We start from the raw sequence: 15963 nt of genomic DNA on the forward strand, positions 1-15963 counted from the left end.
CTTAAGCACAATTTAATATTCTGTAAAATGGTCTCTTATTGACTAATACTAGTTACTAATAAAGATTTACTAGTTACTAGGTTTATGGGCAATAATCATCAAAACATTCGTTTACTCACCAACGTCATTAACACATTTGGGTTCAAAGTTGGTTTGCCTAATATATTTTGCTCAATATCCACACTTCCACCGTAATCAATAACACACTTCTCAAATAACTTATTTATTGAAACAACTAGTTAAGCAATAACAACCTAAATTTGACATTATAAGTCTATTAAATAAAGAAATTATATTACAAAACAATTGAAAAAGCTTGTGAAAAACAACAAGCAAATCACATTATAATCAACAGTAAAGGGAAAAGAATGAGAAAAATTAGAGAAAAAAACCTATTAATTAAAGAAATTTAAATATCACCTTATCAGAGCATGTGAGCAATTTCAAATTCATAAAGTGGTCCCTAAATGAACTGAAGTAGGCCCTAAATGGACTAAGCAGTCCTTAAATATTAACTGGAAGTATCACTAGGGGAAAAAATCGAAAGGGCTGCGCAAGTAGGGCTGCGCATTTTAAAAAAGCGCAGCCCTATTGATGAAGGGCTGCGCTTTTTAAAAAAAGCGCAGCCCTTTTGTATGAAGGGCTGCGCTTTTTTGAAACTAGCGCAGCCCTACTATCAAATTTTTTTTTTTCGATACAAACTATGTAGCGCGCCTTTACTTCATTTTCCCACTTTCATTCTCTCTCTTCACTTCTTACTACCCCAAGTGCGATATTCCCACTTTCATTCTCTCTCTTCACTTCTTCGAGTGTTGCACCACCACCACCACCACCACTTTGCTGCCCTAATTCGAGCACCACCACCCCTTCGCGCACAATATTTCGCGCACCACCACCCCTTCGCGCACCACCACCCCCTTCGCGCACCACCACCCCCAATTCGCACCACATTTCGCGCACACCACCCCCTTTGCGCACCACCCCTTTGCGCACCACCTCTTCTCTTCTCTTTTATTTTCTTCTCTTCTCCACCATTTGAGTGGTTAATTAGGTATGGATTAATTTTGTTTTTAAGTTACTTTTGTTTTGTTAAATTGAATTAAATGGTTAATGTGCAATGTGGGTTTTGTCAATTGTAGGAAGAAGAGGCTAAGGAAGGCAAGTAAAGTTCCAAGTATCTCTTTTTCTTCATTGCTCGTCGTTGGTGTTAAGAGGTAACTACTTTAACATGTAGACAAAGTTGATAATTTATTGAATGTATATGTATTTTTTATAATGTATATATAATATATTATTTGTTGATATGAGATTGTATGAAAACGCAATGTGATTTAGCTATATATATGAAAAATATAAGTAGTTGTTTGAATCATCATCATATATGCCTAGATACCCGTTCAAGACTTACTCATTAGGGGTAAGTCTTGAATAGTCCCCGGTTTGGGACTGTTCTTGGACGTTTGATCTCACTTAGGTGGTGAATGTGTGTCTTCTTTTCAATTCTGAGGAAAATCTTGGCTTATCGTTTCGCTACATTGTTCTCTGGGTACATATGTAGATAAGCAATTATCTACATTGTGTACTTGGAGAACTGTAGGGAAATGCTGCCGGATTTTCCTTAGAATTGGAAAGTTGGCATATATTCACTAGTGAGATTAGACGTCCAAGGATGGGTTAGGTTGGAGTGATAAGGACCTTTGACTGCATGCATACAATTGAACATGTGACTATCTTAGCTTGTTGTATACGTGTGTGATTTGAATATGTGAGTGTATGTGTACTTTAATAATGATTGATGCATTATAATGAATGTTGTGTTTAATTATTAGAGGTGGTCTTCTTGAATGAGATGGATCGTACTTGGATGTATGGTAGTCGTGAATCGATTGAGTTTGTGAATGGGGTCCGGAATTCTGTAGAAGTGCATTAGAATATCAAACATCCTCTGGAGCAGTCGACTTTTATTGTCCTTGTTTGGATTGTAGAAATGTGAGCAAGGTTAGTAGTATACATGTGGTTAGGGAGCATGTATTTCGCCGTGGGTTTAGGCCTCAATACCATGTATGGATTTGGCATGGTGAGCAGGGGAGGTATATGGGAAGCTCTGGATTAAAGAATGATGTATGTGAAGAAAAAAAAGAAGGATGATGATGAGTTAGGGGATGAGAATTTGGATGATGAATTTGGAGATGATGATAGGGATCGGGTAGACGAGATGATACACGAGGTTGAAGATCAGTCGTGTAGACGACCTCGTATTTTTGAGTCTATGTCTAAGGCTGCTGAAAAGCCGTTGTATCCAGGTTGTACAAAGTACACCAAACTTTCTGCGGTGGTAACACTGTTCAACATTAAGTCGAACGCTGGTTGGACGGACTCTAGTTTCACATCGTTGTTGGAAGTTTTAGCTGAGATGCTCCCTGAAGGAAATGAACTGCCAAAGTCGTACTATTATGCGAAGAAGTTGATGTGTCCTTTGGGTTTAGAGTACGAGCGGATACATGCTTGTCCTAACGATTGTGTGCTTTATCGTAATGAGTATGAGCATTTACATGAGTGTCCACGTTGTGGATTGTCGAGGTACAAGCGTGAAGGAGCTGGAGGTAGTGAAGGACCACCAGCCAAGGTGTTGTGGTATCTACCCATAATACCTAGATTTAAGCGCATGTTCTCAATGAAAGGAGATGCGAAGAATTTGAGGTGGCATGCAGATCGTAGGAAGAAAGACGGTCTGCTCAAGCATCCGGCTGATTCGCCTGAGTGGAAAACTATCGACAGGGTGCATAAGTCATTTGGTAATGAGGATAGGAATCTGAGGCTTGGATTATGTACGGATGGCATGAACCCTTTTGGCAATCTCAGCTCGCAGCATAGCACATGGCCAGTAGTTTTAGTGGTTTATAACTTGCCTCCTTGGTTGTGCATGAAACGCAAGTACATGATGTTGTCGCTTCTTATATCGGGGCCCAAACAACCTGGAAATGACATAGATGTATACCTTCAGCGCTTGTTGAAGATTTACAGAAGATGTGGAACGAAGGAGTGTTAGTATTTGATGCGTATGCTAATGAGATGTTCACTCTGCGTGCCATGCTTTTTTGTACTATGAACGATTATCCAGCTTATGGGAACTTATCTGGGTATAAGACTAAAGGAAAACAACCTTGCCCGATTTGTTTAGATGACATGAAATCTACACACCTTAAGGGCTGCAAAATGTGTATATGCGCACACGAAGGCTCCTCAGCCGCGACCATCCCTATCGGTTTAAGAAGAAGGCATTCGATGGGACGGTTGAAGAAGAAGTTGCTCATAGACCATTAACTGGTACTGAAGTTTATAATCAGGTGAAGGGCATTGAAACAGTCTTTGGTAAACCTGCTAGTGAGGTTGATAGACCTACAGGATTATGGAAAAAACAGTCCATTTTTTGGAAACTCCATATTGGAAAGATCTAAAGGTCAGACATTGTTTGGATGTCATGCACATAGAGAAGAATGTTTGTGAAGCTATTATCGCGACACTTATGAATATTCCGGGTAAGACAAAAGATGTTAAGGCGTCACGACTTTCTTGGAACAAGAGGGGATTCGACCAGAGTTGTGGGCTCAGAAAAGGGACGGAAGAAAGAAGAAAAGAGGGGAGGAAAGGGTTGATGATGATGAAACACAGAAAAGTAAAAAGGTGGAGGATTCGGAGAGGAATTATTTGCCACCAGCTTGCTACACGATGTCGCGTGCAGAGAAACGGATTTTTTGCGAGTCATTGTATGGCATTAAGGTCCCTACTGGCTACTCATCGAATATGAAGCGCTTTGTTACCTTAAATGGTGAGTTGAAGTTATCGAGTATGAAATCGCACGATTGTCATGTCATGATGCAAGTATTCTTACCGATTGCAATTCGTGGGATACTTCCAAAGCATGTGAGGCACACCATTACAGAACTGTGTTCATTTTTTCATTCAATCTGCAGCAAAGTCCTAGACCCGTCGACCCTCGATTCCTTGCAGACTAGAGTAGTTGAAACTCTATGCAAATTTGAGATGTATTTCCCCCCTGCATTCTTTGACATTATGGTCCATCTCATTGTCCATCTAGTTCGAGAAATTAAGCTGTGTGGTCCAGTGTTTTTGAGGTGGTGCTATCCTTTTGAGAGATATATGGGAACTTTGAAAGATAAAGTTCGTAATCCTGCACAACCAGAAGGTAGTATAATTCAAGGGATTGTGGGTGAAGAGATCAGTAATTTTGTGGCTGAGTATTTTGCTAGTGTTGATCCTGTTGGACTTCCGACATCCCGACACGAGGGCAGACTTGAGGGCAAGGGTACAATTGGTTCAAAATTGATCACACCTTCCGTAGAAAAGCGTAAACAAGCTCACTTATTTGTATTGCATCACGTACCAGATGTCCATCCTTATTTAAGTGAACATATGGAGGAATTACGTGTTAGCAATCCTGGAAAAGGAGTGAGGGCATTGACGCAAATGCATAACAAGACTTTCATTGATTGGTTTCATAAACGAGTACTCAATGATTTGGATGAAAGTGTTCCTGAAACAGTCAATGGTTAGCATTTGGTCCTCGTGAAGCTGTACGCTCTTATGAGGGTTATGATATTAATGGGTATACTTTTTGGACTGAACGTCAAGATCTCAAGTCAAGATCGCAACAAAATAGTGGTGTTTCACTTGTGGCGTCGTCTACACAATATGCAAGCTCGAAAGATAAGTCGCCTGTACATGCTGAAAGCAACTACTATGGGCGAATACAAGAAATCTGGGAGCTGGACTACTGTACTTTTAATATTTGCCTCTTGTGTTCACGTGGGTTGACAATAATCGCCGTTGTGTAAGAAACGATGATCCTTGCGGTTTCACCCTTGTTGACCTTAGTCGTTTACGTGAAACTGAGGAGCCATTTGTAATTGCATCACAAGTGAAGCAAGTATTTTTTGTAACTGATCCTGCTGATCATAAGTGGTCAATTGTTGTACCTGGTAAAAGGAGTATCCTCGGTATTGGTGATGTTGATAATGAGGAAGAATATGATGCATTTGAGGACCTCCCCCCTTTACCTATCCTGAAATTCGTGTGGAAGATGATGTAAATATGTCGGAGAATTATATGCGTGTAGATCACACGGAAGGGATACATGTACTTGAGGATCCTAAGAAAAGGCGGAAGCTCAATGAATCATGAGACATAAACTCAGGTGTGTGTAATTTCTCCAATTTTTAGGCTTCAATTTCTTGTTGGTTGCATTTTGGGAAGAAAAGGCCATTTCCGGCCTATTTTGGCCTATTTTCGCTTTTCGCTCCCAAAATGTACTTATGAAGTGATTTAACCTCAAATTCTTTTTGAACATGATTATATGATGTATAATGTAACTAGTATGTAGATTTTTAGGCTTTAATTTCTTGTTGGTTGCATTTTGGGAACGAAAAGGCCATTTCCGGCCTATTTTGGCCTATTTTGGCCTTTTCGCTCCCAAAATGTACTTATGAAGTGATTTAACCTCAAATTCTTTTTGAACATGATTATATGATGTATAATGTAACTAGTATGTAGATTTTTAGGCTTTAATTTCTTGTTGGTTGCATTTTGGGAACGAAAAGGCCATTTCCGGCCTATTTTGGCCTATTTTGGCCTTTTCGCTCCCAAAATGTACTTATGAAGTGATTTAACCTCAAATTCTTTTTGAACATGATTATATGATGTATAATGTAACTAGTATGTAGATTTTTAGGCTTTAATTTCTTGTTGGTTGCATTTTGGGAACGAAAAGGCCATTTCCGGCCTATTTTGGCCTATTTTGGCCTTTTCGCTCCCAAAATGTACTTATGAAGTGATTTAACCTCAAATTCTTTTTGAACATGATTATATGAAATAATGTAACTAGTATGTAGATTTTAAGGCTTTAATTTCTTGTTGGTTGCATTTCGGGAACGAAAAGGCCATTTCCGGCCAATTTCGGCCTATTTTGGCCTTTTCGCTCCCAAAATGTACTTATGAAGTGATTTAACCTCAAATTCTTTTTGAACATGATTATATGATGTATAATGTAACTAGTATGTAGATTTTTAGGCTTTAATTTCTTGTTGGTTGCATTTTGGGAACGAAAAGGCCATTTCGGCCATTTCGGCCTATTTTGGCCTTTTCGCTACCATGCCCAGCCCACTCCCCATGCCACCCCCCCCACCCCCACCCCCCTTCCCCCACCTGCTGCCCCCCCTTCCCCCCTGCTGCCCCCCTTCCCCCCTGTGCCCCCCCTCCCCCGCTGCCCCCCTTCCCCCTGCTACCCCCTCCCCTGCTGCCCCTTCCCCCCTGTCCCCCCTGCTGCCCCCCTGCTGCCCCCCTTCTCCCTCCCCTGCTGCCCCCTTCCCCCCTGCCCCCCTTCCCCTGCCCCCTTCCCCCCCTGCTGCCCCCTCCCCCCTGATGCCCCCCTTCCCCCTGCTGCCCCCTTCCCCCCTGCTGCCCCCCCCCCCTTCCCCTGCTGCCCCCTTCCCCCCTGCAGACCCCCCTTCCCCCCTTCCCCCCTGCAGCCCTGCACACCCCCTTCCCTGCTGCCCCCCCTTCCCCCCCCCTGCCCCCCCCCCTTCTACATACTAGTTACATTTTTAATTTGCCTTTTTTTTTTATTAATTCGTATGTTTTTTTACCATTTCAGGGACATGGAGGATGTGCATACGGATACGAGTGCGGAACACACTACCGAGGATGAGTCTTTCGATCACAAAAAGGAACAACGGCAAATGGTTATGGCTCGCCGTGAAGAAAAAGGTATACAAACGTCAATTGCAAGTAAGAACTTGCAGACGAAAAAGAGGAAAGGAAGGGGACCTACAAAGTCACTAGGGAAACCCACCCTAATGACTTTGGAGTACGATCAATTGGGGCAACCTTGTGGAAAATGGCGTCAAAAGTATGCCATGCAAATTGGGATTTGCATGCATAAGCTCTCCATTCTCCACTCATGGAAAGAGGTCCCCGAGTCTTTGAAGAAGATGATTTGGGAAGATACTATGGTAAGATTCGCGTATAATTATTTAGAATTTTAACACTTTGGTTAAATATACTATGTAATATTGACTAATTTGTGAAATGCGTTCTTTGTAGAATCAATTCCATATTCCAAACGATGAAGCGAAGAAGAATTTGTTTCTATCCGCAGTTGCCCAAAGTTCCGAGACTTCAAGGCCAAGCTAGTGTCGGGGTGGATCACGAAGCGGAGAAAAGTCGGGGGAACAAAGAAGAAGAAAATCTACGACGGGGAAGCAACACCTTCTTCTGAGGCTTCACATGACACATCATTCGAGGATCCCTCCAAGCTTCCATATCAGATATGGAGGCATATCACAGCTGAGCAGTGGCATGCATTTGTTGCACAAAAAACAACTACCCCAGAAGTTGTTGTAAGAATTTTTTACTAGCTAAGATTTAATACTTCAGATCCAATATTATATAACACCATATCTAACCTTTGTTTATATTTGTGTGTTTCAGGCAATTCGTGAGAAAAATAGCGCGAATGCAAAATCTAGGAAGCACTACACCATCTGGGTGCTCATCGTATGGTCAGGCGAGAGAATCGTGGATGTATGACCATTACCCCACGATTGCGTCGACCACGACGCAATCGGGCACTAGCTCTACGACGACAGCTTGCACAGCGGCAACCAGATAGAGTGCTCGATTGGTGGTGTTCCATGCATGGGGTTGATGCAAAGGGACAGAGAGTCATACCTGATCCCGGAACAAAACAGATAGCTAATGCCATTGTAAGTACATATTATAAGTTATTGATAAGGTTTACATAATAATATAACTTCTGCGCTCACGAGTATTTCTCTCTTATCATTTATGCAGATTGGCTTGAAGGAAAAGGAGGCAGCTGGTGAGTTCACTCCTAGAGGACAAGTTGATGCCTTACACGAGACTCTAGGACGGGACCAGTATGGACGTGTGAGGGGCGTAGGAGGTGTCCGCCTCGGGGTGAGAAAGGTGTATGGTGATCAATACACCTCTACGTCCAGATCCACTACCTCCAGTGTCAATTCATCACCTTCCATAGATGTGGAGGCTATGAAAGCCGAACTTCGGGAGGAGCTCAGAGCGGAGATGACTCAGAATTTCAACGCCATTTTGGCGCAGATGGGCTTACCGACTTTTGGTGCTTTCACGCAGGGCAATGTTCCTATGCAGCCTGTTCCTACGCAGCCTGTTCCTACGCAGCCTCGTCCACAAGGAGTTAACGGTAATTGTTTAATATCACAACTATTGTTCTTAAATATGTTGTTTCATAGACTAACCTTGAATAGAGTTTTTTTTTAAAGGAAGAGACACCATGTGAGCTATGTAATCAAGGAGATGGTCATGGTAGATTCATTATCGTGGCTTATGGATCTGTACAGCCCCCTAGGGACCGGCCACTATTGCACAACCAGCCAGTAGCTGATATTCACTATGTGGTCAGCGTTGAAGACATTGTGCCGGTTTCGAAGCATTTCCTCTTCCGCTGCCGAATGCAGGAGTTGGTCTACAGTTATTGTCTGATTCCATTGGCAGTTATATTCTATGGCCGCGTGCATTGGTGCGGTTAGCATATCAGGTACAATCTCTAACATAAGTTATATACATAGTTTTCTTTTATAGTTCCTATATATGATTGTCAGTAATATCTTTTAATTTAACTAATTACTAGGGTTCGGGGAAGGCCGACAGGAAGGGAAAGAAGGTAGCTTCACCTCAGGGAGGCCGACGTGCCCAAGTGGGAACGAATTCTTCGGCAAAGTATCCACTCATTACGGATATGGAGGTGGTGCAACGCCTTACTAAACCGTGCTTCTGGCTACATGAGTGCATTAGCGATGCAGCCGATGAAGCAATGATTGAGATTAAGTTGTCGCACCACCAATTCCACTACATTGATGAGGAAACATCGACCTTCATTTCTAAGGATGATATTAAAGAATTCTTACTTGGGGAAGAGTTGAATGTTTCCATGATACAAACATTCATGAGGTAATACTTTATTAATTAAGTAGTATTCAATCCAACTAATAATAACTTCCATAATAAGTAAGTTTTATTTTTATCAATATGAATTCTCAGGCTATTATACAATGATGTGAGGCGATCTAGTCAGCCAATCTTTGGTTGGTTATGTCCAAGCTTTGTACGAGATGACAGTTGCGTACAAAACGAAAAAGAGGTGAAAGTATATCTCAAGGATTCTTTGAACGCATGTTCTCGTCTTGGATATAAGATCGTTCTTCTTCCTTACATTGAATCGTATGCTTCTTAAACTGACTTTTTAATTAATTAAATTGACCTATTAGTTGTTCTACGATAACAATAACATTATTTTTATTGTTGTAGGAACCATTGGACACTCATTGCAATATGTGTGTCAAGTAACGAAGTCTACCACTTTGATTCTTTGCGTAAAGGAACAATACGGTCCTTACTAGTCAAATCATTGTTAAATAGGTAGCCTAATCGAAACTATATATGCACACTTAGCTTATTAAATATTAAATGTACATCTAATCTTATAATAATGTGTATTGATGTAGTGTGATGAAGAAGATTACTTCATCTGGACTTCGACAAGGAAAAGCTCCTGTTTGGTATTTAGTCGAGGTAACATGTAATATTTTTTGCATCCTTTTATACAAACACATAATACACATATAACATGTCATTTATTGCATCTTTGGTGAATTTTAGTGTCCGGTACAAGAAGGTGGACTTGCGTGTGGGTATTACGTCATGAGGTTCATGCTCGATATCGTCAACTATTGCAAAGATGTTGTTGATCTTCGAAAGGTATGTAACTTTTAGGTTTCCAATTGTTGTTTGTTGTATTTCCGGCCTATTTTAGCCTTTTCGCTCCCAAAATGTAGTTATGATGTGATTTAACCTCAAATTCTCTTTGAACATGATTATATGAGGCATATTATAACTAGTATGTAGATTCTTAGGCTTTAATTTGTTGTTGGTTGCATTTCGGGAACGAAAAGGCCAATTCCGGCCTATTTTGGCTATTTTGGCCTTTTCGCTCCCAAAATGTATTATGAAGTGATTTAACCTCAAATTCTCTTTGAACTGATTATATGAGGCATATTATAACTAGTATGTAGATTCTTAGGCTTTAATTTCTTGTTGGTTGCATTTCGGGAACGAAAAGGCCATTTCCGGCCTATTTTGGCCTATTTTGGCCTTTTCGCTCCCAAAATGTACTTATGAAGTGATTTAACCTCAAATTCTCTTTGAACATGATTATATGAGGCATATTATAACTAGTATGTAGATTCTTAGGCTTTAATTTCTTGTTGGTTGCATTTCGGGAACGAAAAGGCCATTTCCGGCCTATTTTGGCCTATTTTGGCATTTTCGCTCCCAAAATGTATTTATGAAGTGATTTAACCCCAAATTCTCTTTGAACATGATTATATGAGATATATTATAACTATGTGTAGACTTTTAGGCTTTAATTTCTTGTTGGTTGCATTTCGGGAACGAAAAAGGCCATTTCCGGCCTATTTTGGCCTATTTTGGCCTTTTCGCTCCCAAAATGTAGTTATGAAGTGATTTAACCTCAAATTCTCTTTGAACATGATTATATGAGATATATTATAACTAGTGTGTAGACTTTTAGGCTTGCATTTGATTTTGATTCCATTTCGGGAAGATATATGTCATTTTTAGAAGTACTAACTACGGTAAAATGATTGACTTTTTGTATATGTTTATTCCTTGGTTGTTTTGCAAGGTTTATGCTAGTTCCATACCACGTTTGAGGAACTTCACCAAAGAAGAAATTGACGAAGTTCGGGATAAGTTGGCGTCCCACATTACCGATGATTGCATAGGATGAGATTTTCGCTCCAACAATGTACTAGCTAGTTTCTATCACCTATGTACACTTTTTACATTATTTTAATATATTTGAAGTTAATTATTACCTTTCTCCACTTGTCATATATTATCGTATTGCAATTTGCATTTTTTTTCTTGTCCAAGAGAGGTTATGGGTGGGGGTGGGGCTGGTGTGTGGGTGCAGGCTGTGCTGCTGGTATGTGCAGGCTGTGTGCAAGCAAAATAAAAAAAAAATATATAAAGTGAAGGGCTGCGCTAGTTTAAACTAGCGCAGCCCTTCTTACTTGAAGGGCTGCGCTAGTTTAAACTAGCGCAGCCCTTCTAGCAAGAAGGGCTGCGCTAGTCCTTCACTAGCGCAGCCCTTCTTCTTAGAAGGGCTGCCCTTCTAAACTAAGAAGGGCTACGCTTGTGAAGGAGGCGCAGCCCTTCTAGTTAGAAGGGCTGCGCTTTTTTCAAAAAGGCGCAGCCCTTCTTGCTAGAAGGGCTGCGCCTTTTTGAAAAAAGCGCAGCCCTTCGTCTTGAAGGGCTGCGCTTTTCTAGCGCAGCCCTACTTGAATAATGAAGGGCTGCGATGGAAAGGGCTGCCCTCTAAAAGCGCAGCCCTACATGCCAATTTCAGCGCAGCCCTACTGCTTTTTTCCACTAGTGTATTTACACAATACAAACAATTTCAACATGGTAGTAGCTTGAAAAGAAAATTCTGACCAGTTAATAGTAAAACCATTAACCAAATTCTGACAAGTTAATAAAAGCATGCCCATCAAAAGCTCCTCTGTGCAAGCAATTCATATCAACATTATCAATTTCAACTAATAAACAACCAATCTTCTTCACAAAAGCATATTCAAAACCTAAATCTGTAATTATAGTAGGCCAAAATAGAAATTATATGTTATTTTAACTGATTAATTGTTTAAATGTGTAGCCTCAACATTTATATAAGTAATGTTAACTAAAAAATCGACAATTAAGCTAAATTTAGGTTCGAATTTTACTTTTGAAGTGATTTTCCCTATATAAAACCCTAAGTTTGTCGATTTTAACACATGCATTTAACTTATTGAAGAATCTAAGCTACAAAGTTAATTCAGATAAAAAAGCAACTCAAAAATGAATTTGTGAAGTTGTTTCTAACCTTCTCTCTCTGAATTATCCTACTAAGAAGTGAAATGTGCGAGAATGTGAGCACTATAATGCCAAAAAGTATCTATACCTTCATCATCATCAAAAGTATACAATTTCAAATCACAATCACCTTCAAAAGGTCTATTCATATCCCAAAGATCACATTTACCCTAGAAATTACTGCATTCGACGCCAAATTCTTCCAAATTTGCATTGCGATATCAATTGGAGTTGTAATCCATTTTTCACCTTCCTTAACATTTCCATCCGACAATGTAATCCTTCACCGAAAACAAAAACACCAAAAAGAATTTGTCAAAAAATAGTCGAAAAAGAGGAGAGCGAAGAACAAAAAGGAAGAGAGAGAAACTTGATGGATTCGCCAGAGATGGAGAGCGATTTTCGCTCAAGAACTAGCTAGAAGGAAGAGAGAGAAGAGAAAAACGAGGGTTACTACTTTGTTTTGTTTTTTAATTTTTTTTGCCTTTTTTTTATTTGGGCTGTTTGTGGATAGGGTTATTTGTGCTGTTTTTGGTAGTGGGTATTAGACTTGGGCCTGCCTAATTATAATGTTAAAATTAGACGGTCTCTTACAAGACGAGCTGTCTAACACAAACTCACGCCTAGTATATTAACGGTAACTCGTTCACGACCCATTCTACAGCGTGAAATAATCCCCTTCCAAAATGCATACACTAAGGACCGCTCAATTCATGACAATCTTCTCATCGCCTAGGAAGCCCTAGACACTTTCCAAAAGTCCAAAAATCGAACAGGTTGGTGTGCCTTAAAACTCGATATGGAAAAGGTCTATAATAGAATTGAATGAGACTTCCTTTGGGAAACACTTCGCTTTTGGTTTCCCTCCCACCTGGATCCTCTGGATCAAAGAATGCGATCCTAATGTCTCTTATTCCATAAAAGTATATGGTCAAATCACACAATGGTTCCGACCATCTCGGGGGCTGTGGCAAGGTGACCCACTCTCCCCGTACTTGTTCAACCTTTGCATGGAAGTTCTAATCCGTAAATTGACAATTCAATCCCACATACGGGAATCGGGGATCGGCTTCAAGATCCATCCATGTACTACCACCAGTCCCTGTCTCATATTTGCCGACGATAGCCTTGTTTTTTGCAAAGCATCTGCCACAACCTGTCAAAATTTTAAAAATTCACTTAAGGAATTCTGCAATCTTTCCGGCCAACTTGTTAACTTTCACAAGTCCTCCATCATTTTCTCCAAATATGTCCAACCACTACAGAAATTATAGCTGGCAAGCCACTTCAATATGCTCCCCTCCTCCTCCCTTGGTCGTTACCTGGGGGGTGCTTTTTTAGCTCCTTCCACCCCATTAAAGTAGATCGGCACACCATTCTTGCCAAAACAAAACAACGGGTCAACCTTTAGGAGTCGGGCTTCCTATCTAAAGCTGGTCGTCTCACCCTAATACAATCGAGTCTCGAATCACTACCGTCCTATACGTGCGCCTTAACTCTTCTTCCTTCCGACTTGGATAAATCCATAGACTCCATGCACCGGACTTACTTTTGGCGTCAAAACAAAGATAAAAATAGTATTCCAGTAATTGCTTGGGATATAATTTGCACCCCCAAAGCATATGAGGGCCTCGGTCTACGCAAAATCTTGCCTTTAAACAAAGCTTACATCGCAAAATTAGGATGAAAAAATCTTACCGGCCCAACCAATATATGGGTTCAACTAATAAAAGCAAAAAATTTGCACGATGAGTCCTTCTTCAATTACTCACCTAAACCTCATAATTGTCCTATTTGGAGAAACATCCTCAAACAACGACCCTCCCTACGCAAAGGTATCCGATGGAAGATTGGAGATGGTACACATACCTATTCTGGTTGCACAATTGGGGCTCTAGTGACAGTCTCCTCAACATGCTTCTCCTCTCACTGGATCAAGTCAACATTTCTCTGTGTCTAAGCCATTTCATCCTTCCCACCAGACATTGGGACCTTAAAAAACTTTCCAACCTTTTTACCGAACATATCCTCAAGATCATAAAAGGAATTCGTTTGCCAAAGCATCCCATTCCCGACGAGCCGATTTGGGGACCTTCATCATTAGGAGAATTGGCAATCAAATAAGCAACTTGGTTAGCCCATCAACTACCTCCTCACCAACCCAAATGGGAATATCGATGGATCTGGAAACTACAAATGTAATCCCCCATAATTTTATGAATTTTATAAATATATTTAAAGTATATTTATAAATGATTATAATATTTTATGAGTCGAATTATTTATATGTTTGACTATTTTGAGGAGTTAAAAGAGTTTTATGGTTTTTATTTCTTAAATTAAATAAATGTTTCATTAAGTGGAACTTTAATTATTTAAAGAGTAGTATTTAAAGTATATTTAATTATTAAATTAAGCTTCTGGGTTGAGGATCCCAATTTGTAGCCTTTTGATCCCATTTAAAAGCCCAAAGGACTAATTCTTTTCCTAATAAGACTCCTATTCTAATGAACTCCTAATTCTACTAGGATTAGGGAAAGGGAACCTATAAATACTTCATTAAACTACCCATGATTCAAATTTTCAGATTTGGCTTATTCCACTAATTCTCTTTTTCCTCTTTCCCTCCCCTCACTCGACTTTTGCTCGGTTTCTCACTTGTTTTTCTCTCATCCCAAATCTGATTGTCTCGATTTCTCATAGTTTTGTTTATTTTTCGCCACAAATTCCTTCTGAGAAATTATAGATCTCGAAAAGTTATTGAACTTAGACTCAAGAATAACTCGATTCTGATTATTATTCAATCAGTTATGGCCTACGCAAGTTTTGCAATTTTGCTACCATATGTCCCTCGCGATTTCGGTATTGATTTAATATTTCTAAGTATTATTTTGTTAAATTATTGTTTGAGGATTGTATATTTAATTATTTCAGATTATATGTCTCATATTATTAAGCAAAAAAAATTCTGAATTAATATTTTATGTTCAAGGTGAGATTTAAATATTAAAGTCTTGATCTTTGAGGTTTTAAAAGCCTATTTTAGTAGTACCATATTTTAGGGTTTGAAATATTTAATTTTTGGTGTCAAAAGAATTTTAGAAAAGGTTTAAGTGAAGTTTTATTACTTTAAATTTATTGGTATATTGATATACCAATGTTTTAATTTTGTTAGGCGGAGATTATTCCCTTGGCAACTTTTAAAGTAGAAAAGTGGCCTATCAATTTGTCTACACAAGATACATACATACGTGTGTGCTATGTAATTTAGTATCATGATTTAAGAAGAAAAGGTTGTAGTATCATGTATAGGAACTTTATAAATTCATATGTGATTTCTAGTATGATTGGATTTTACAAGTTTTATGCCTGTATGCAAGCATGTTAATTATGAGATTATTATGAGTTAAAGATTGTTATGTTTATATGAAAGTATTGATGCAAGCATGTGGATGGAAACTTTATTTATTAATTCACATGGGGAAATTAATATATTATTGAGATTGAATCATGTTTATTCATGTGTTCCCTTACAAGTATTATTTTCACTACTTTATAAGAATTGTGGGCCTTATCTGGTAAGTTGACAAGTATGCCTTAAAAAAGGTAAGATTGATTGTTGGCTAGGTTCAAAAAAATAAGAAAGATTGAGATTAAAAGAAAGCAATCTTGGATTGTAAGTTGTGTGATCACTTATTAAATCCTAAGATAAAAGAGAAGTTCAGTTGTAAATGTTTGATTTAATATTCCTGTGTTACTTGTGGGTGTGTATCATAACAAGTAATAAAATGTAAATTACGTAAAGTGTAACGAGGATAGTCATAGACTTTAGACTAGTGCACGTCTAGAGTTTGACATTAGCAGTTAGAGTACATGGTGGTAGCCCATGGCTTTTCCTGGGAGATGGATTGATCACAATCCCTATTATTTTCAGAGGTTCCTCGATATCGCAGG

The 15963-nt window shown here is 39.4% G+C and overlaps 1 protein-coding gene across 1 annotated transcript; it reads left to right on the forward strand.

Moving 5' to 3' along the window:
• Positions 1-7678: 7678 nt before the first annotated feature.
• Positions 7679-9982, forward strand: LOC130589881 (uncharacterized). Its single transcript, XM_057391507.1, has 8 exons — positions 7679-7781; positions 7870-8282; positions 8485-8611; positions 8705-9024; positions 9115-9294; positions 9382-9492; positions 9579-9645; positions 9733-9982. Exons 1-8 carry the CDS (start codon positions 7710-7712, stop codon positions 9844-9846), a joined length of 1404 nt encoding a protein of 467 aa, XP_057247490.1. The 5' UTR covers positions 7679-7709; the 3' UTR covers positions 9847-9982.
• The last annotated feature ends 5981 nt before the right edge of the window (positions 9983-15963 follow it).

Source organism: Beta vulgaris, chromosome 8, assembly GCF_026745355.1.
Source record: "Beta vulgaris subsp. vulgaris cultivar EL10 chromosome 8, EL10.2, whole genome shotgun sequence".
In the NCBI taxonomy this organism is placed as follows: Eukaryota; Viridiplantae; Streptophyta; class Magnoliopsida; order Caryophyllales; family Amaranthaceae; genus Beta; species Beta vulgaris.

Bases quoted from the DNA above. Each gene is read 5' to 3' on its own strand.
- LOC130589881 (XM_057391507.1), top strand. From the start codon at position 7,710: ATGCATGGGGTTGATGCAAAGGGACAGAGAGTCATACCTGATCCCGGA. The intron at 9,025-9,114 runs GTAATACTTTAT...ATGAATTCTCAG, and splicing joins ATGATACAAACATTCATGAG to GCTATTATACAATGATGTGA. The intron at 9,493-9,578 runs GTAGCCTAATCG...GTATTGATGTAG, and splicing joins GTCAAATCATTGTTAAATAG to TGTGATGAAGAAGATTACTT.